Raw genomic sequence first — 23147 nt, forward strand, 5'->3', positions numbered from 1 at the left:
ATTCCTCTAATTATTCATTGGCCGGCCGGAGAATCGAACGCGGGTCCAGCACAGTGCTAGCCGAGAACGATATCGACCCGTCCGATGAGGAACTGCTGTAACTGTGAAACAAAGAGCAGTACAGTGAACATATACCCACGTGTAACTGATGGCGAACCTCACGTCAGGGTGATAACATTGGTGGTAATCATCGCCGAACGCTTTATCATCAGCAAATACCAGCTACTCCACAAGCTTCAATTTCCCATCCAATAACTTTACACCTACGTCTAACCTCTTTCATTACCCCTTCCATAAGTACAAGAGAGTTAAAAAGAACCACCTTTGCACCAAAAGAATCCTCTCCCTGTCCACATATTCTCATGGGAGCTTTATGACCAACATACAACGTCTAATCACTCACAACAAAATTACGACCTTCTGTTCCATATATTCTCAGCACCCTCCACCTCAGTCGGTTCTGCCGTAATTGTTTCCTTGTATCTCTCTCTCTCTCTCTCTCTCTCTCTCTCTCTCTCTCTCTCTCTCTCTCTCTCTCTCTCTCTCATATATATATATATATATATATATATATATATATATATATATATATATATATATATATATATATATATATATATATATATATATATATATACAAAATATATATATGTATATATATTATATTATATATATCTAACAATAAGCCATTCCCTTACCAAGAATGGGTTCACAGAAATAAGAACAAAATTCACTGCACACATTCATAACTCAACTGATGATTCAAAGATGAAACAGCTGTGTACAAAATCTCCACACCATATATATACATATATATATATATATATATATATATATATATATATATATATATATATATATATATATATATATATATATATATAAAGACAACGCCTAACATTGCTTAACTGATTTATGAATGTTTGGTCTAATAACCTGGCACTAGATACGTCAAGTTATAAAGTGCCATGCCTAAAATTGCTAAAAAAATATAAAAAAATTAGCAAAATTAAGAGGAAAAAAAATTAACATACAGTACAAGACGACAATCTAGTTTTCCAAATTGTGGTAAACACTAACACAACATTCGCTATACAATGCACATCGGAATGGAGCATAATATTCAGGCCACAGGCCAAGCGCTGGGACGCATGAGGTCATTCAGCGCTGAAACGGAAATTGACGGTATAAAGGTTTGAAAGGTGCAACAGGAGGAAAACCTCGTCGTTGCATAATGAATCAATTGTTAGGAGAGAGTGGAAAATAAGATGGAAGAAAGGTAACATGAAGGGAGGTGTTTTAAAAGGAATGAAAGGGGTGGCAAGCTAGGGGACGAAGGGACGCTGCTAAGAACCTTAAGTGATTTTCTGTGGTGTCTTATTTGCCTCCTTTCTCGAGAAATATTGCGCTGTATCCAGCTGTAATGACACTTATTATCAGAGTGCCATAAGCCGATTGCACCGTTCAGCACATCAGAGGAACTTTACTAAGAAATCCAGATGCTTTTGTGATTTGTGGTGAATGTAGCAATGTACCTACAAGCTGACTGTCTTTTATTTGTGATGAAAATCTCGCCGCGCGTATCATAACATCATAGAATCTACTTTTTTTTCTATGCGAGTACTTTCAATTCAAACTCATAGCACGTATGCGTGTAATATATATATATATATATATATATATATATATATATATATATATATATATATATATATATATATATATATATATATATATAGTCTCACTCATTGGATGGGTCGATATCGTACTTGGCTAGCACTCACCTAGGCCCGCGTTCGATTCTCCGGCCGGCCAATGAAGAATTAGAGGAATTTATTCCCGGTGATAGAAATTCATTTCTCGCTATAATGTGGTTCGGATTCCACAATAAGCTGTAGGTCCCGTTGCTAGGTAACCAATTGGTTCTTAACCAAGTAAAATAAGCCTAATCCTTCGGGCCAGCCCTAGGAGAGCTGTTAATCAGCTCAGTGGTCTGGTTAAACTAAGGTATTCTTAACTTATATTTGTATATATATATATATATATATATATATATATATATATATATATATATATATATACACGCATATGTGCTATGAGTTTGAATTGAAAGTACTCACATAGGGAAAAAAAGTAGATTCTATGATGTTATGATACCCGCAACGAGATTTTCATCACAAATAAAAGACAGTCAGCTTGTAGGTATATGTTGCCAGATTTATCACAAATCACAAAAGCGTCCGGATTCCTCTGATGTGCCGAACAGTGTAATCGACTTATGGCACTCTAATAATAAGTGTTATTACAGCTGGATACAGCGCAATATTTCTCGAGAAAGGAGGCAAATAAGACACTACCGAAAATCACTAAATTCGCTGCGATGTTTCCGAGGTATGTCCCTGTAGGGGTGGGGGGCGGTTGTGCCATCATCGCAACTCACGCGGTCCACCGTATAGGCCTTCCTTAATGTTTTAAGCAGCGCCCCTTCGGGCCCTAGCTTGCCAACCCCTTTCATTCCTTTTACTGTACCTTCGTTCATGTTATCTTCCATCTTACTTTCCACACTCTCCTAACAATTGTATCATAGGGGAACAGAGATTTTGCTCCTGTTACACCTTTAAAACCTTTGTACTCTCAGTTTCCCTTTCAGCGCTGAATGACCTCATAGATCCCAGGTCTTGGCCAGTGGCCTAAATCTTAGGCTCCATTCCGAGGTGAAATTTGCTTCGCACCACTGAAAACTGAATCGAGCGGTGACATCGGGCTGGATAATGGGTGAATATATTGGGTATCGAAACACCAAGAGAATGCGAAAACAGCCAATTACCAGCACAGAGTCCGTCCATCCAGATGTTATATTGGGACGTGACGTTACAATGGCACCACCGGCTGAAAGCGAGGTTTCTATTGTCTTGTAGTTTTACAATGACGTTCTTCTCTCTCTCTCGGTATATATATACAGTATACATATATATATATATATATATATATATATATATATATATATACATACACATATTTGTATATATATTATATATATATACTGTATACATACATACATACATACATTCATTTATGAGCGTGCATGTGCGTACGTATGTATATGTGTGTACGTTTTACGTTGGTATAAAACATACAGGTAATCGACTGAGCCTGTGTATTTCATAACATGTGGTAATCTTTCTTTTTACCGTTTTATTTCACTTTTTTAACATTTTCATTGCCGCATCCTCCGATCTTCGCAGTGAATAATTATTGTGCAAACGCCTCTTCATGGAAGTATGTGGTTACCCACCCACTAAATCCAATATTCATTTGGCTTCCTCGAGTCTGGATTCATCGCTGGAATCAATACGCATTCCGCAACGCGGAAAATAGACAGATTTTGGCTGCAGGGTCGCGCGAGGTTTGCGAAAAGCGCATGCGCCAGTATTATCATTATCATCATCAATATCAATATACTTTATTATTGCGAATGTCGTGTTAACCTTTGCCACACTTTGCAAAACGAGATTGTCCTTTTATACTGAATGTTAATGTTTTTTCCTCTTAACACTGTTAGTTTTTTTTTTTTTTTAGCAATGTTAGGCTTGGTATACTGAATAACTTAACGCATCTAGCACCAGGTCATTAGACCAAACATTCATAAATCAATCAAGCACTGTTAGGTGCGTTGTCTTTAAAGAGAAAATATAGGACCACAGTCACGTCATTACCACAAGTTCTGTATTAAGAACGAAACAGTGGGAATTTACACAGCTAAATGAACCTACACAATCCACATTACATCAGCGTTATATCCAGTCCCTTTCTTTGTAAATTTATTTTTATATTTCTTCAGTCTGCTTAATAAAGGACAAGAGGTCGAAAGGTCTTGCAGTACTCCATTGTTTCTCTTTCCTTCGTGGATTTTGTCATATATATATATATATATATATATATATATATATATATATATATATATATATATATATATATATATATATATATATATATATATATATATATATATATATATAAATGTATATATATAAAAGTAAAAAGCCACTGTTATGTTGTTTTGAAATGGTAAGGAAAATATAAACTTTGCTCTTTATTCGTTTATATTTTTATTTTTCATCTTACACACACACACCCATATATATGTGTGTGGATACATATAAACACACACACACGTATGTATATATATATATATAATATATATATATATATATATATATATATATATATATATATATATATTAAGTAAAAAGTCACAGTTATGTATATGAGCAAGACTGTATTTCTCAAAATACAAAAATGGTTAAAAAATGGAGCTTTCGACCGTATGCACGACGGTCCTTTTCACCCAACTTTTGGTTGAAGAGTACTGTCGTGCATAGTGTACGGTCGAAAGCTCTCCCCTTTTTTTTTCTTAACCATTTTTGTATTCTGAGAAATACAGCCTTGCTCATATACATAATTGTGGCTGTATACTTATTATTTCCGGCCACACTACAGTGATGCACCATAGACATTATATATATATATATATATATATATATATATATATATATATATATATATATATACATATATATATATATATATATATATATATATATATATATATATATATATATATATATAGAGAGAGAGAGAGAGAGAGAGAGAGAGAGAGAGAGAGAGAGATTTTGTAAAATGACCATTCAATTCAATGGAAATATCCTCACCAAATTTATGTCTTTTCTGTTTTGTTCCATACGTAGTTGCATATTTTGACATGATGATGTAAAAACAAAAAAAAAAATAAAATAATAATATCATTTATTATGGATAAAAGATGGCGGGGTAACATGCTGTAGAGGCAGTAGCGTTAGAACCAAAGGTCCATTGTTATTCAGGAAGTATTTATGATAGAAATCGATGTGCTGATGATGAGGCATGGGTGTAGGTGTGTAAGTGGTTATAAGGCCGTGGGATGTTTATACATGTGTTATCCATCCTCGTTCATGAAGTTAAAGGTTTTATATAATGCTGATTTTTTTCCTACGTCCGAAGAGAATAATTGACTTATCGTTCAAATGTGAAATAAGAAAACATGACAATGGTAAAATATGATTTAGATTTTCCGGTGTGAATTTTAAGCTCAGCTTTTCCTGAGTTTTGAAGACTTAATTTCAGAAGTACTTTTAAATCGCCGTGCTTAAGAAACATTTTCAGACATGAATTTTCTTGGATGTTGCCTACAAGTTTGTTAAATGAAATTTACATTTTTGTAATTACAATATGCTGTGAAAAGAGAAAATAAGATGGCCATTGCTAGGCTGAAAATTTATATTGTTCTAGAAGTGATAAAGCAAATGAGATTCTGCAATGATGCAAAGAAGGTATAAAAACAAAAGTTAAGTATACCTTAGTTTTACCAGACCACTGAGCTGATTAACAGCTCTCCTAGGGTTGCGTTGTGGTGTTATTGATTGTGTTCTGGAATGGCACCGGAAACTTCTGGAACAATTGGTTGCATAAAGTAAATATATTTTTTTGAAGATTCAAAGAGCTCGAAAGAGACTTAATGGGTGGTCAGTTGATTCCAGTTATCATCTTTATTCTTAGTGCCTGGATTCCAGAGTATTTTGCAATACATTGATTCTCAATTTGGAATGGAATAGCTCTGACGGAAAGCATAGCATTAGTGAACCTGCTGGCCACTAGAGGTCACAGACTTTGACAATCAATTTTTATATATAGGACTTCCAACCCACCCCCTAACCTTTGTGTGAAGTTATTTTTTTCTGGAGGGGGTGGGTCGTTTATAGACCAATTACCTTTCAGGCTTTGGCGGTAAAAATGTAAACGTCTCTTGCAGTGTCTTATAGATAAATCGAAAGATATATCTCGCTTAATACGTGATGAAAAACAAAGTTTTTTTTAATCGATTGGCAGAGATCTATATTGGTAAAAGCATACATTGCCGCCTTTCCTTTGGGTGCCATTTTATTAACCGGAGCGCTAAACCCCGACAAAAAAATATTCACAGAATTACAGAATTGGGTTAAAACAGTTAATAAACGTTATACGCCTAGACATGAAGAGTTGGTTTATATTAATAATAGATATTATCATCAGCATCATCATTGGCAGTTGTTATTGTAGTGATTAAGGAAAGGAAAATAAAGTACCGATTAAGGATTCATAAATACTGAAATAAGTTTTTTAATATGTGGACAGTCTAATAATAGTAATGTGAAATTTGAACATTCTTCATTGCCAGGATATACAATAGTGCTGTACGATTCTTGGAAACACCAAGAAAGCCAGGCCTCTGTGGCAAGATTTGAACCGATTCTTTACTCTGTAACTGATGCATAATCGTAGCTTTTAAAAGGATATAGTCATTTTCCAAAAAAGAGAAGAGTAATTCATTGAGAAAAAAAGGATCATTTTCCAAAAAAGAGAAGAGTAATTCATTGAGAAAAAAAGGATTTCGAGGTAAATAAATGTGACTGGGTGTCTTTACAGAATGAAGGCTGTTGGATCATATCGGTGGAACAAAGCAAACGGGAAAGTTTCCGTGGACATCCAAAGTCCTCTAACTCCTGACCTACTCGAGGTCTACGGAGACTTCGGAGGAAGGACTCTGAAATCATCTGTCGTGGACAACTGGCCCTTCTTCAAAATCATCCCCGTCGACGAGTCCAACGCCTTGCCTCACTCCGGCATCGACTGCAACGTTCTCAGCAGCATTGCGGCAAAACTCAATTTCACGTAAGCGACTATTGCTTTGCTTTGCTTTGCTTTTTGAGCGCTGCTGAATAATTTGACAGATAGAGATGGGAAAATTTTAACATATTCATTATCTTCAGATAAGTTAAGTAGCAGACAAGATAATTAGCATGCTTCTGTCTGTAGCTACTTCTATATAAGATGACGTTCAGTTTTTCCTGTTTGCCTAGGCCAACTCCAGGATTCTTTGTGCCTCTGCTAAAAGACGCGATCCAGTGAGGGAAGAATAATGTTCTGATGGCTAATGATATGAATTTTCTCATTTTTTTAGGCAGTGGCTATTTCGGCTGTTTATTCAGATACTTTTTAACTGCTGATCATTTTAATACAAAAAAATGGCCACTAGATACTTAGTTCTGGTATTAATCTTTATGTCTAAATGAATACTAATGTCTTTCCTACTACTAGATACTTAGTTCTGGTATTAATCTTTCTGTCTAAATGAATACTAATGTCTTTCCTACTACTAGATACTTAGTTCTGGTATTAATCTTTCTGTCTAAATGAATACTAATGCCTTTCCTACTACTTCATTTTTGACCTTTAGCCAATCCTGCATTTTTTCTTACACGCAACAATCTATTTATACCGATGCCGCAACACAGCCTGTTTAGACATCATCTGAATTCTGATGAGATTATACATAAAAGAATTTGACTTCGATTATTTAGATATTAGCCTGATGGGAGCTGAAGGTTAGGGAAAAGAGCCAGGGGAGGGAGAAGTGACCGTAGAGGGCAAAATGGTAAGACCAGAGCACACCCGGCCCCCAAACAAAAAACGACCAAAATAGAGAAAGGATGTACACGTGCACTAAAAAAAACAAAATAAACACGTACTTAATTTCTTTATGCAGTTTTTTGTATATTTGTGTACCTGTGTCTACCTATCAATCTATTTTTTTTCAGTTTTAAGTTGAAAATAGAACCCCGGGGCGCTTGGGGAGGACCACAACCAGACGGTACCATCACAGGCATGATTGGAATGTCGGCTCGGAGGGAAGTCGACTTTGCCATCAATGAAATCACTATTACAGGTAGGTGTATCTGTGTTTGTACGTCTCAAGATTTTGACGACGCTTACTTTATTAAGTCAAAGCGCAACGTGATTAAGTTCAACTTGATTAAGTTATTGTCTGTTCCAGAGTCCAGAGAAACCGTTGTTGACTTCACCAAGCCTTACTTTCTGGAATCGACGACCATCGTTACGCGTGCGCCTGCGCAATTGAGCAAAGCCGGAGCCATTTTCTCACCGTTCACTTTACTGGTAAGAACTTAGAAATCATAAAAGAGAAAATATCAATAATATTTCGTAGTTTCCTTAAATTAAGTTTTTTAAAATTTTCACAGCTTTCTGCAACTGTTTAAAGGAAAATTTTGTTGTAAACTTAAACTGAAACCGTAAAGTGTAACAGAACACAAAGGGTAGTTGGTGGTTGGTTGTGTTATGACTAGTTCCTCGTTGGATAAGTGGGAGAGTTGTCGGCTAGCACTCTGCTAGGCCCGAGTTCAAGTCTCCGGCCAGCCAATGAAGAATTAGAGGAATTTATTTCCGGTGAATAGAAATTCATTTCTCGGTATAATGTGGTTCGGATTTCACAATAAGCTGTAGGTCCCGTTGCTAGGTATCCAATTGGTTCTTAGACGCGTAAAATAAGCCTAATCCTTCGGGCCAGCCCTAGGAGAGCTGTTAATCAGCTCAGTGGTCTGGTTAAACTAAGGTATAACTTAACTTTTTTTGTGTGTGTTATGACAACACAGACCCTTATCCTACCAAGAGCGACAAGGATTGGAAGGGATCAGGAGGCTTGCTGAAGACCTCTGGAATCTGCCCAACTGATAGCAGAGACGAATAACAGTTGACTGATATCCCAAAAATCTCTTAGGACTCCTCGTAACCGAAAGTGTCCCCATTTTCTCAGGTGTGGTTGTTGCTAGTGCTGGCTACGCTTCTCGTCGGACCCTTGTTGAGCCTTTTCAGCTGGGTGGTGGACCGATACATGTCTGCACCTCCCGACAGTTCCCTCCAGATGTTTACCTTCAACATGTTCAGGAGCATGGTCCTCCAAGGCAACATGATTTCCACCGAACATTGGCCCCATAGATTCATCTTCTTATTCTGGTATCTCTTCTGCTTCTATATTTATGGTAAGGCTTTGAAGGCATTTCGGTGCATTTCATCTCGTGTTTCATTATGATTGATTCCATTTCTGTTCTTTATGCCCTTGCTGCTACTTTCCTCGGGGACTTTCTCTAATTAATATTAACGGGAAACCGTGGGTGTGTCCTGCAGTTTTTTAATTTCTTTCGTCAATATTAAGACTGTATTTCAGGTTATAGAAGTAGATGGGATCTATCTGAGGCACAGAACACATTTATCTTTCATATGAGCTGATGTCTGATTTTTGCATCCTCATGCGTTAAAGGTTAATGTATAATTTGTGACAGCTTTTCACATGGCAAGTATTATTCTCCAGATTTAATGTTTACGATTAATGAGGCCCCATAATATAAAGGCAGTTGTCAATGATATGCAAGCATAGGACGACAGTAATGCTCCATCAGATAATCCTCATTTATAACGATCTAAACTTGGTTACGATTTTAGGGTTAGATTACTCAACAACGCAGTTCCTATTAGATGACGTGTAAAGACACCTCTAATCACTAACCCACGAAAAAGGACATTGGAAACAAAAGCTCGACGTTTTTACTATTTCAAGTTGACAAACGTAGAATCAACTGGAAATTCGTCTAATCAAACATTCCACAAATAATTTGACCCTTTGCACTTGCACCAAAACCCACTACATCACTGATTTGCATAAATTTTATCCAGCCATGTGGGTCTTCAGTGTTTAGTGCAGGTTTCCCTCCTGCAGCTTGTCTGACCATCCTGTCTCAGATCATTTCACCATCAGTGTCATCATCTGTAGTATCTTGCACTCTCTCACACGCACAGTATATATCCTGTCCATCATAGCCTTTGGGATTTAATGAAATTTTGTTTATTGTGTCGTCCAAGCTGATAATTAATGTACTTCATCCAGGACTCTTTTATTTCAAAGGCAGATCCTTCTCCTCCTTTCCGTCCCCGTAGGGTTATGTTTAGTATTTGCCGTTATGTTTATGGTATTTACCATTATTATTTCAGTGCACCTCATGCAGTGCACAGTAGGCATTACTTGAGGGTGTCCCCGTAGGAGGTAGATGCTTTCCTTTGCAGTCAGTACTTTCGGCCCCTAGCTACAATCTCTTTCGTTCCTTTTACTGTACCTCCTTTCATATTCTCTTTCTTCCATCTTACTTTCCACCCTCTCCTAACAATTGATTCATAGTGCAACTGAGAGGTTTTCCTCCTGTTATACCTTTCAAACCTTTTACTGTCAATTTCCGTTTCAGCGCTGAATGACCTCATAGGTCCCAGTGCTTGGCTTTTGGCCTAAATTCTATATCCAATTCAGTTCAATCCTCCTTTCAGTAACAAAAGGGGGAGGAATGTCTATTACCCATATTGCACGTCTAAACTTTTCCTAAGCCCGATAGCAGTAAAAGGACGTGAGAATTGGCTGTCTCTTAGCGCTTAAAGCAGAAGCTTTTTGTTTTAGAGAAGAGTAACATAGGGAAGCAGTTTATAGTGTGCTTTGTCGTGAGGCAACCTTACTGGTGACCTGGAAGAGGGAAGTCAATTCAAATATTCGAGAGGGAAGCGAAGCTTCGAACACTGAGGCGAGAGCAGAATTCAGGAATTTTCTAGGAACAAGCACATATCTTTGGAACTCATTAAATCTACGATACATTCGCGAAAGAAGGCACATATATTTCCCATAACGCCACTACAAATGACCCAGTTAAATTAGTTTCATGGTTTTTACTCGTGTTGTCAGCTATTTTATCAGGAAACATGACGAGAAAAGAATAAAACATTCTTTATCAGACGACAAGTGTGCGTCGCTAACAAAGCACTCAGTAACAGATGTTTCTAACCATTTCTTCTGCAGCCTTGTACCAAGGGACATTGACAGCTGTACTGGCAGTACCACAGTTCGAGAAACCCATTGACTCTCTGAACGATCTCTTGGCCTCCATGAAGAAGGGAGAATTTACCTTGTCGGTAGTTTTTGCCACGAGCAACGAGTTCATCTTCAAGGTGGGGGTTTATCATGAATACTAAAATGTCTAAAACATTTCAGCGTTGAATTTCTGAGTTCCTCTGAAGTCAATGCGCAAATAGTTTTTGGGGTAAAGCAAATGAAACAGTGTGTTAACATAATTTTTCTGTGCAGATCAGTATATTGGCTTGTTAGAGGTAGGAACAGTTATATAGAGAATAGTTTGTCTTATTGTAGTTAATGAAATTATCAACGAAATTACGCATACAAATGCAGCCTTATTTCACTCTAACCAGGAGGCCACATCCGGGATTTACAAGGATATCTGGGACTTGTTTAACAAAGCTAACTACGTAAAAAACGTCGACGGGGGGATTGCCAAAGTAAGTATGATTATCAATAATTAGATGACGAGAGAGAGAGAGAGAGAGAGAGAGAGAGAGAGAGAGAGAGAGAGAATAAATGTGTATATTTTCCAAGTATGAGAAGGAAGGACTAAAAGCAGACCGAGAAACTGCTGGCAAGATGGCGCGCAAGAGGTGTTGCAACAGAAGTCACTAGTGATTGTTGGTGCAACATGAGCTGAAGAATTACGATTTTTTTAATAGCTTTTTGGGAGCCACTGTCGAGATGCTTTAATTTGAGATTAGTTGTCGGTACTGTATCCAGTTTGAAAAAGAAGTGCAATGTATCTACTGTACGTTAACGAGAAAGTTTGCGTGTCCCAAGCTTAGGAAAGATGAGAACAGCTTTAAAACTTACTTCAGAATATATTTTCCTCACAAGTTACCATTTGTAACATCACTCGTAATCTTTCCTCTGGCTTTAGGTGTTGTCGGGAAAGTTAGCATTTGTAAATGCTAGGCTAGCAAGCGAAATTCGTGCCACAAGAGAAGGCCGAGAAAAGTTTTACTTGGCGCGACAAAGCTTCTACCCTCAGGGGTACGGGATGGCTCTAAATAGTGGAGCTCCTTATAAACGAGTCTTCGAGAGAGCGTGAGTATTCTTTTTGCAGATCTTTAGTGTCAGTTTCTACACATTCATGTTTAATAAGATTTTGAGACCGATTGTAGAAACTGCTTTTCTGGAAAGATATTATTCTGGCCTATGAACAGAAATTATTTGATATGGTTAATAGATCAAAATATTTGTCTTGCCTGAATTCATCACAGGTTAACGCAACTAACAGAAGCCGGTTTGATAGCTAAATGGACACGCGATGAAGTGGATTCAGTGAAAGGGGGTGGTTCGAGCAAAGAAGAGACTAGTGATGACAGTGGCCCTGGAGCCATTACTCTCGTGCACTTGCAGGCAGCTTTCTTCATTCTGGCCCTAGGGATAACAACTTCTGCCATAGTTCTCTTCTTTGAAAAATGGGCATGTTGCCTTCGAAATAAATCTGGTAAGGCTTCGTACTATCGACAATTTGTGAAGTATTCAGTCTCTATTCTCTTCTAATATTATTTAAGTAAAGAATGCCTTCTCCGTGTGAGTAGTTATTTAACGTCTTTTAGGTAGCATTCGTGATTTGATACAAAGCTGGTTTGTTTCTCATTTCAGACCTGAAGTTCGACAAAAACGGTATCCCATCCAAGAGCCGGATAAGATAATTCTACCTTGACACGGATGCTTGCCAAACTTGCCCAAGAGTAAATACAGAATTTAACAACTTGCCATTCTCAGCAAAAGGATATTTCTGCCTCTATCCATAAATAGTGACCCATGGAAGAGTGAAGCTTCTTTGGCATATCCGGTGTAAAAGCACTCCATTAATATTTACGCCTCGTAATTTTCAGCTTTCCTTTGGAAAGCTATTGGATGTTCATAGATCCAGATTCTTGAATTTAGAATATTTGTGTTTTCCTGCTTTTTTTCTATAGAATCACCGGACGAAGCAACTTCTGCTCCTTCAGTACATCTGCTAACTTAGCTCTAATTTTCCAGAGCAATGACCAGCTCAGACAGTATGTGTTAGCAATCATTACCGGACTAATCTTGTATGTATGAATTCGTAAATAGTAATTTTTATGCTGCAGCAAAAGCACAAAAGACAAAAATATCTTCGTAGCGCCAGATGGTACCTTCAGGTAATGGTAAAACTCAGTTTTAAAGTCCTCGTATTACTCGTGCAGTTGGCATATATGTTGCTGCACTTTCCTATCCACTTTAGCTCAAACGTATAATCAATCGTAGGTTGAGTAGATTTGATAAGACCGAAAATTTATCGTATTAAGACACCACTGATAATAAAAAGATTAATTATATACATATATATATATATATATATATATATATATATGTATATATATGTATATATATATATATATATATATATTATAATATATAAATATATATATATATATACGTATATATATATATATATATATATATATATATATATTATAATATATATATATATATATATATATATATATATATATATATATATATATATATATATATATATATATATATATATATATAATGTGTGTGTGAATAAAATGCTTAAATATTTACTTCTGCCCCTTTTTAAAAGTTTTAATGTTCACCCCATCTGAAAATCAACGTCTAGTTGAACAATTGTATTGAGGCTGTTATTCAAAATAACCATTTAATTTGGAAAAACCCCATTCTAACATAGCAGCTACTTTACCTCATAAATGAATGAAATCTTGAATTGGTGTTGACACCAGCTTCTGGGGAGAAAAATCATCTCGGGCGCATGATATAAATTGTGGGGGTTTAATACGAAATGATGCAGGAAGGAAAGCAACCGGGTTGAATATATTTTATGGAATTTAACCGCCATGCCAAACACGGTAACACTTCCGGCCATTCAGCTCTTATGTCAGTGAAAAGAGGGCGGTAGAATTGTTGAACAGCAAAATAAAGAAATCCAGAAAATAAATGAGATGAAGTAAAAGGGTTGGGAACGTGGAACTAGGAGAATGCCGTTAGTTGAATTAATAAGTAATTGTTAGAGAGGTTGGACATCGAGACTGAAGATAGGAAGCGCGGATGGAGGTAAAGTAAAAGGCTAAAAAGTGGGTGCAGCTAGGGGCCTAAGGGACGCTGCAAACACCTGTGAGGTGCACTTCCTCGAGCGGAGGGAAGGAATTGGAACTCAGTTTATGCGCGTTTCACGGCGGTCTTGGTTTATGTCCTACGTTTGCACTGATCCTTTTCCTAAATATTGTCCACTGCGTTCACCATCCAGGACCTCCTAAAAACTGGTTCTCCAAAACTGCAAGAATTGGTTCACCTCAGACATTGCCGAAAACAAAAACAGCTGAATAATGGCTATGAGTATGGATTATTTGTCTGAAGAAGCCCTAAAATCTGCAGTAGAAGTTTAACTGTTTAACTAAAAAATGGATAGCAAATAAAATATAAAAAAAAAAATGTATCTTCGGCCGGTGGCAGTTTAACATAATATATGAATGAATTATATGTGCTAAAAAATTTTACTCACATTGACAAGAGTACGGTAAACAAATTTTCAGATTTAAATAGCAAATCACTGACAAACCGTTACTCGGACGCTGAGTTAGAGCACAAAGAGGAAATTTATATTTTAGTTCTCTCATGTGTAAAGTATATATATATATATATATATATATATATATATATATATATATATATATATATAAAATTATATATAATAAATGTTAAAACAACCAAAACGGTGATTTTATTTGACCACTGGTTCCTTCCCTTTTCGTCAAAAATGTGATGTTATGAAGTATTACTTTATGGAGGAATGTGATTTATATATGTGTATATAATATATATATATATATATATATATATATATATATATATATATATATATATATATATATATATATATATCGCATTCAAAACTTAGACGCTGGTGTACTGAGTGAAAGCTCGAGACATGGCGGATACATGGCCTAAGATTTCTATCTGTTCTCTCCTTGCTTTCGCACGTACAGGGTATGATTCTGATCCGGTCCCGCGCCACCGAAGGAACTAGGCCTATTCATGACTACTGTACACATCCATTTCTCATATGCACCCATATGCAGAGACATTCAAGGAATCATAAGGCGTACTCCATACCAATTTTCAAAGCAAATTATCGTACCATTCAGAAAATATTCCGTAGTGGGGTAGTACTGTCAGTGCACCTCGTGGCGCACTGTAGGCATTACTTAAGGTTCTTTACAGCGTCCCTTCGGCCCCTGGCTCATGTCCTCTTTCTTCATCTGGCTTTCCACCCTCTAACATTCAGTGGAACTGCAAGGTTTTCCTCTTGTTACACCTTTCAGACCTTCTTACTGTCAAATTCCCTTTCAGCGCTGAATGACCTCATACGTCCCTGTGGCCTAAATTCTATATTCCAATTCCAGTCCATTCAGAAAATAAGAAAGTCTGATTTTTCTGGGAAGACTTGATATATATATAGTCCTAATGATATCAAGCGGTAGCTCATCTTACGACCTTGGGGCTGCGTGTATCTTAGCTCAGATTACCTGAAACCGTCTGTAACTAGTCTTGCCCTAACACCATTCGTTGGCCGTACTGTGTACAGAATAAAGCTCTTTTACACTCTGGACATCAAGTCTTGGTAGCTTGATGGTCACAACAATTACACGCTATTCTGGCCGTAACAGGCAACCAATGCAACTAAAACTATACCATAGCAATGCTATCCCGGGATACAACACCCTTTATACTAACCTTCCCGCTTCATTCAGTACGTTTTTGCAGCTTCTTAAGTTGTATGTCAAGTGTCATAAAAATCGGGAATTTCAGGCAACGTTCCTTTAGATGGAATTCTAGCCCGGTAAAGGGTACATTTCGATAAATGCCTGAATTAGGGTCGTAAGACTCATTTTCCAGAAACACGTAAGGGAATGGTGTTTTGTCCTTGAGACAATCAGCAAACCAAAACTCTGAAATGACATGGAACCTTCCAAGATACTCAAGGTAGAATGTGGGTGGCCGTAGTTTTGCTTCAAGCGTGGAATTTTGAGATCAAGGGAGAAACGTTGATGCAGTCGGTTTATTAATGGTGGTAAGTTCCTTATATCGAAAGTGTAAATGAATCCTGCCCGAAGAGAACACAACGATCTTGCTAAATACATAAAATGAATGATACTATAAAGGTTTAATCTAAAGCACGATGTGAAGTACACAAATATTGTTTCTGCTAAAAAATCAAATCTCAGTGAAAGCTGGAAAGTAGGTGTATCAAACGAATTATAGATTCAAAAACTCTTTCCTCCTGATTAGGCCAGCGTATACTCAGAAATTTCATTTCAGTTATTCTTCTCTTATCCCTTTTGTTACAACTTTTATTTATTTCCTTGATTTTTAAATTTAGATCAGTGCGGTAAGAAATTCAGCTTTAAGGTTAAACAGTGCTATCGCTGCATCCTAAGTAAGGTTGGACTATCGAGTATGTGGTAATTAAGGTAATCAGCATCAAGGTCTCTAGAACTTGATCAACATTATCGCACAATCTCTTTACATACGACAATAAAGCGGAGTATCAACACACTTTCTTCTCTCGTCAGAGTAGCTGATGCCACTTGTCTTTTTTTGAAAAAAAAAAAAAACATTTCAAGTATTTTAAAGTATTCCACAGATAGTTGTCTCGAACGTATTTTATCCGCTATTTTTCACCATCTTGTTGCAGGAGAGAAGGTGTGTTTGTAATGTACACTCAATGAACGACAATTGATTAGTTAACGTCCACAGAATGAGATACCCATAGGTTGAAAAGAACAAAATATTTATAAATAAATAAAAATTAAGCCTATCAATGACAATAATAAATCAAAGAATAAACAACATTAAACTGTAAAAAGCCAAGGGAGATAGGAAAATGTGCTTGCGTGAACCCGCAAGCAAGCAAACCCAACTTCTTGAAGGCTGTGGAAGGTCATTAGAGCCGTTGCAAAGGTAAATCCCAAGACCCACTACCGGTACTGAGACCACCCAACACCACGAGGTTTGAAGAAATTATTGATATATGGTCGCTAGTCTATATAAAGTAACTCAGTTTGCCACCAGAGATGGCCACAAATGACAGTTCTCCTCTTCCTATCTATATTGCTAACCACACCTTGGAAGAAAGGGATATCGACCGTCCACAACCACCCAACATATGTCTGGGGAAACGAGGGGTTTAGTTCTCATGCAGTAACATGGAACTTTTAGTGTTAATTCAAATGTTCTCTTCAGAAACTTTTATCTATCCGGTAATGAGGGCCATCTTACCCCATAAATTCATTCTGCTAAGAATTACGATTACCATCTGTTGTTACTATCTTGTCCTCAGATACAATTGTATTTTCAGTTGCTTTGTTAGACATTCCCTTCATCATCTCTTTTCTCATGAGGTTTTCTTAGTCTGTGCACCATGATAAAAATAATCAAGAAAACTTCGCTGAAGTTTCTCGGCCGAAGAAGCACTTTAAGTAATCCCCTGTGAAGACTCCCTTAATACTTAAATATAACTAAACGAAAAATTCAATCAGAGATTTTAGATATGTGATAGTTTTTCTTCAAGAATATCCATCACACTCACGCAAAATGCCTCTACACTGTTCATTTTCATTTTATATTTTTCTGTATTTGCTGACGATGGCTATGGCTCAAAGTCATCCTCACATGCTGGTTATATTTATTATTATTCCAAAAACTCGAATGCCCAACAATGAAACAAGATTTAAGATGAACAAGGAAGGTATAGACAGATAGATCGATATATATATAGATATCTAGATAGATAGATAGATAGATAATGAAGAAATTGGTAAAAGTGCAAAATTACCGTTATGACAAGAATTGAGGTTTAGATAGTTCTGACATGCGGTAAGGGTGACTGAGGAGGGAGTGAAGAGGTTTTGGACGGAATCTGTAGAGGTAGAAGTGTCGAGAGGGAGGCAAAGGATTAGATGGAGAGATAAAGTGACAGAGGAGTTAGAGAAGAAGGGCTTAGCAATGGAAGATGCTTCCAATCGAAATAGTTGGAGCATAAAGGCAACAGAGCACTTAACGTAAGAGATATAGGTGGGGATGAAGAAAGGATAGAAAGATAAAGGTCAGTGTGAGTGTTCCTCTAAAATAAGGAACTTAACCCAAGGGCGGGGTTATGACACAAACCAAGTTTATAGGGCACACCCTCCCTCCCTCCCCATCAACCTCGGCTTCCGGCCGAGTTAACTGGAAAATTCAGGCATAATTTAATGGGCAATACAGAAAGCGGAACGTCAGAAAAATAATTATATGACACGTCCATTACAGTTTCTGATGGGACACTTGAAGTGAAGAACCATTTCTCAACGAATAAGGTATCGGGGTGAACGTCTGAAAACTCAGAGGATAGGCCTATTGGGTTAGCTGTAGTGTGTGTGTGTGTGCGTTTATTATGTGGGAGGCGGGTGGCGCTAAGGATATCTACCGGCAACTTACAAAAAAAAGACTATATACGGTAATCAGAAGGTTGAACAAAGTAACATACCCAAAAGAAGCGCCAGAAAATAAATGCGGTAATAAAAAAATTCTGGCAACAAACGCCGTGTTCTTATGAGCATGTAAAGGAGGATTTTCATTGGCCGGTAAATCATAGAAACAGCAAGACGAAAGGCTAAAGGCCAGCTTACCCTAACAACTAAAGTTAACAACTAGTCCCTCGCCACGAAAGGCAATTAACTTTTATTATTACTTAAAGATGACAATTTAATCAATAAAATCAAGTGAAACTAAAGTACTCGTCAAAATACCGACTGTATGCCTAAAAAAAGTCATAATTACCTTAAAAAGATACGAATGTCCTTCGTTATGGTATAAAAATGTTTAAATCATTCTTATGTTTCCTGCTTTGTGAGCCACACTTGACACTGAAGGAATGTGAAGTTGCGTTCGTTTAACAGTATGGGGAAGATAAAAACTGATAAAAACAAAGTTGCGTTTCTTAGGGTATTCTGTTGAATTTTTTCCTATATATTTATAAAAACAAAATATTTATAAAATTAAATAAATAGCATAAGCTTATCAATTTTTAACATTAATTATCTCTCAGAAAATAAAATATTTCAAGTATATTCTTAGTTTGCAAGTGGGAATATTATTTCCGGTTGGGCAGAACGTTGCTGGACACATTAATGTGACTATAGAGTAGGCGATAGAATAAGTTCTGAATGGCACATTAGATGATTACATTATACTGATTATGGATAGATGACTTGATTTACGTACATACCAACCACACCTCCATACGGAGACGTACTGAGTTTGAGAGGTTTCAATTCGATTAATGGAAGTAAATGGAAATTTACATTAATGAAAACTTTCCTCCAGCCACCCTTGAGCAACCATTATAAGTTTCAGGGTACATATATTTGGAATATAATATTACTGTTTCCAAGAAGAATGACACAAAAAGTAATAAAAAATGTAGCAGTGACGTATACATGATGCGTCGCAGTCACGTAGGATGCATTTGTCCGGCAAGAAAACTTTTTTGATAATTTGACTGAAATCTTGAGAAAAAGTCAAAGTGCATCGTAGATAGCTTGAACAAATATGTTTCATCAAAAACAATGATCAAATGATCCACTCATAATACGCATTGCACTGACAGTCGACTTTCTATACTCAATAACGAAGGAAGAAGAAGAAGGCAGGGGGATTTACATTCGTAATGTCCAACGAAGAGAAAGGTAATTTCATTCTCTCCAAGTATTGTAGCAAAAGTTTACTTTGGTGTTGATCTTTTGAGTGATGTCGTTAAACTTGCCTTCCAGAAAGACTTGCACAAGGGATGGTGATGCGTGACACGGGGTGAGACGAGAACATTTTTTTCAGGAAACTTCAGAATGAAAATCATGGTCGACAGTTCAGAAAATCTAGAAACAAACTTCGTTGTCCGTACGTGAAAATGATGCGGTACTTCGCATTACGGCGATCAAATCTCGTGGTTGGCTTAATAAGAGTCAAAAGTGTCTCTTAATCAAAGCCTAGTTAACGATATAACTTATTTAAGGAGGAATTTTCCGGGTTAGCCTAGGTCGGCCTTCAAGGTTCATAGTTTACGATCCCAACAGGACACAGTTGCTAGGCTAGACGGATCCGTGATTCGATTTATGTCGTAATGTCGATTTACTTTTTCAATTTCGAGGTTGGCTAATCCCATAGCGGAACTGCCGGTACGTGAGTTGCCTGGCAAAGGTTAATGTAGCCTGTTGCAGGTGAATTGTTTACAACACTTAACAACTTCGTTGTGGCCCGACGAGTTGACAACATGTTGCCACCGGGCGAAACAATGGGCGAAGCTTAATCGTGCCATTAGGGATGGTTATCTGTAATCTTATATATTAGATAAGGAGTAATTTGCAGGACGAGGGGATCAGCCTCTGCATTGGTAATTTCGCTTCCGGGCAGAAATTTCGATGGGATGAAAGTTTTGCTGCATGCTCTAGGCTAATCCACCCAAAAAGTAACTTACCTGGTTAACTTCCTTCAATTTTTTCCTTGAAAAGTAACTTTTTCGGTAACTTTTTCAAAGTACCCAGTTGATGGGAGCAGTTATCTGTAATCTTATAAATTAGATAAGATTAGGCTAGGCCATTTTGATGGGTTTGACATTTTACAAGGCAATCGTGAAAAGTAGCCATTGTAGCCTATTTTAGTAAAAAATATTTTAGCTGATAAGAGCCTGGACTTGAATAGTTTCTTTGTTTTTTGACTGGTGAATTGCCGTCTGGGCTGAACTTCTTGATGAATCTTCATGATGTTGCTTATGCTAATAGTATTGTAATTGTTACACTTTGGAAAGGCCAGGACTAACTAATGATGAAGAAACGGTCTCCCTTGGAACATTTTGAGTATTGCCTGTAGCCTATTGGTTAACCAGGCGAGTGGGGAGTTAGCACAGCTGCCTTTAGTTAGTAATGATTTAGTCTGGTTATCCCAATGAAGTATAGCTGAAGAAAAACAACTGTGGTAAAACTGAAAACTACCACCACGCCCCACCGATGCAGTAACTACCAGTTTACTGGCAAAATAGGCACCGTGTTTAGTACCAGCCCCTTGGAGGATTAGCATAAAGCACAGACAAAAGACAGTAAATATTATAAAAAGACAACCTTAATCGTAAGCATAAATAAATGGCAGTAAATATTCTGATTGACAACTGGCAGGAATCAGGCCGCAGCAGTAGTCTTCAGTTTATCCTTGGTGAGGGTGGGAAATTTATCTTCAGAAATTGGAGAAAAGATGCTTGTGCTAATATGGAGAACAGATTAGAAGCGGGCCTATGACCTAATATTATGCAAGCTAGAGTATGCTAGGTCTGGGTGTGTATGGGTGTTTACCCAAATGCCAGAATTACTTTTAATGCGGGGTAGATAGTTAACAAAGCTGTTTCTGGGTAGGGTTATTAGTCAACGAGGTTTCTGGTTAGGTTACGAAGTTATTTGGTAAATGTTCATCATATGTAATGTAAAAGGAGATCATAGGCTTTAGCATATATGATACTGTGACAGAACTGACACTTGCCAGACTGTTCTGCCTGATTAACTTTGTACGTAAGTAATTCTGGGTACATCCCTCCAGGATTGAGATTCATGGTGAAATTTATCATTCTTGGCCTTGCTAATGGAGTTGGGTCACTTTAGATGTCACTGTTAGCGTATGTGCATGTAGCAGAGACTGATGTCATAAATATTTCCTTTGTAACATTAAGGTAGATTTAGGAACATAAAGACTTATTTATATTACAGTTAGAAAGTTGTAAACCAAGCAAAGTTCCAACTGTGGTCTGACAGTGCACTGAAGAAGTTTTTAGTGTATAGAATATTTGAAGAATGTTTGTGTCATGGATATTTTACTAAGGACAGCCCAAGGAGTTAGAGCATTAGTATTGCAAAATATGAAAGTTAAAAGACAATTTAGTTTTCCATCCAGTTTCAGGTATGTCAGGTGACTTATTTTCTTTAGCCATATTATCTTGAAGGCCAGTGAACGAGCTTTCAAAATGATATTAACATGTAGGAAGTTTAGAAAAGTGTACATTGCTAAATATTTGAAACTTCATCTGTTTTAGCTCCAGCATAAACTTTTACATGTATATTAACTGCAATATATGTGCACATATGCTAAGGCAGTTTGTCAGATTTCTCAGTATAACAAATCATCTTGTGTGACCCATTGCAAGGTTAGCCAGTTGCTCTTCAATTTCGTATACTCTCATTGTTGGTTCGTATCAGATACAGTAGGACATTTTGAAGATCTTAGGATTTTAGATTAGCGTATTATAACAAAAAACATTTTAGCAGTATTTTCAGTCCTTAAATTCCTGAGTATGCCTTGAATTCCTGCTTTGTGGATGGGTGTGGCCCCACAGATTTCTCGCTCTTTTTTGTTTTAATTGACCATCCACCCCATCTATATGTTGATTAAATGTAGATTTGGGTTTGGAGCAATTCATACCAATACAGTACTATGCACCATAGTCAGGTCCTTACTGGAACCAGTTGACTGATGATGTAGGCTATCTGTCCTGGATGAGAAGATGAAGCAGTCACTCTTCTTTTTCACTGCTAGTAAGAAGATATGATGATTACTGTAGCCAAAATGTAATATTACTAGTTGGGACCTAGTGGTACTTGTTATAGGTGAGGAAAAGAGATAATGTATATACTGCATACTATGGTAACCAAGCCATGATACTTCTTGTACCCAGTGAAACTCACTCACTCGTTGAAAAAAGGCAGATTATCCCATTCTCTACTGAGGGAAATTAAGATTTAATTACAGTATATATACCCCTTTGGGTTCCCAAGACAGAGACATAGTGTTTGCTAGTATGCAATAAAAGTGTGCTCAATTGTGCAGAAAATAAGAATAAGGTTGGACTATGGCTATTATTCCCTGCAGTCATTCAGGAACCACAGAGTCTTGTCTGTAGAGTTCAGCTTCATTTCTGGGTTGTCCGACCTGTGTCAGCCGGTGGTCACCGGGTGACACAGGTCTCTCCCCAGAAATAGATTTTTCCTTTGTCAAAATCCTTTTATTTGGCACTTGTGGGAATTAAATTCAGGTGAAATTCTATAATTTATGAGTTAGCCACCCTGATGATTGTGATTTGGAGGAATAATATCTGATAGAATTCCATAGCTTGTTGTCAGACTGCATAATTTGGATCTTATTCAGGATTCAGAAAGTCTGGCATGAATGAATAAGAGCCATCAGACCAATATTTCAAGCAGTCCTCAAGATGGTTTTCTCCCTGGGT

At 37.1% G+C, this 23147-nt stretch overlaps 2 protein-coding genes across 3 annotated transcripts in view; both read left to right on the plus strand.

The window, feature by feature from the left end:
* Positions 1-2771: 2771 nt before the first annotated feature.
* On the plus strand, positions 2772-13111 carry LOC136843043 (glutamate receptor ionotropic, delta-2-like). Its single transcript, XM_067111032.1, has 10 exons — positions 2772-2914; positions 6502-6747; positions 7674-7801; positions 7910-8031; positions 8687-8912; positions 10766-10914; positions 11173-11259; positions 11706-11872; positions 12049-12278; positions 12437-13111. Exons 1-10 carry the CDS (start codon positions 2772-2774, stop codon positions 12484-12486), a joined length of 1548 nt encoding a protein of 515 aa, XP_066967133.1. The 3' UTR covers positions 12487-13111.
* A 6188-nt stretch (positions 13112-19299) lies between these two features.
* Positions 19300-23147, plus strand: part of LOC136842532 (ubiquitin domain-containing protein UBFD1-like) — a 59829-nt gene continuing 55981 nt past the window's right edge. The window contains exon 1 of one of the 2 annotated variants that reach the window (XM_067109950.1): positions 19300-19572. In XM_067109950.1, the coding sequence (XP_066966051.1) occupies positions 19554-19572 (19 nt within the window). In that variant the 5' untranslated portion in view covers positions 19300-19553. Of the gene's footprint in view, positions 19573-19722; positions 19781-23147 lie in introns of those variants that run through there. The other variant, XM_067109949.1, reaches the window with a different exon arrangement.

The sequence above is a fragment of the Macrobrachium rosenbergii genome, chromosome 10 (genome assembly GCF_040412425.1).
Source record: "Macrobrachium rosenbergii isolate ZJJX-2024 chromosome 10, ASM4041242v1, whole genome shotgun sequence".
In the NCBI taxonomy this organism is placed as follows: Eukaryota; Metazoa; Arthropoda; class Malacostraca; order Decapoda; family Palaemonidae; genus Macrobrachium; species Macrobrachium rosenbergii.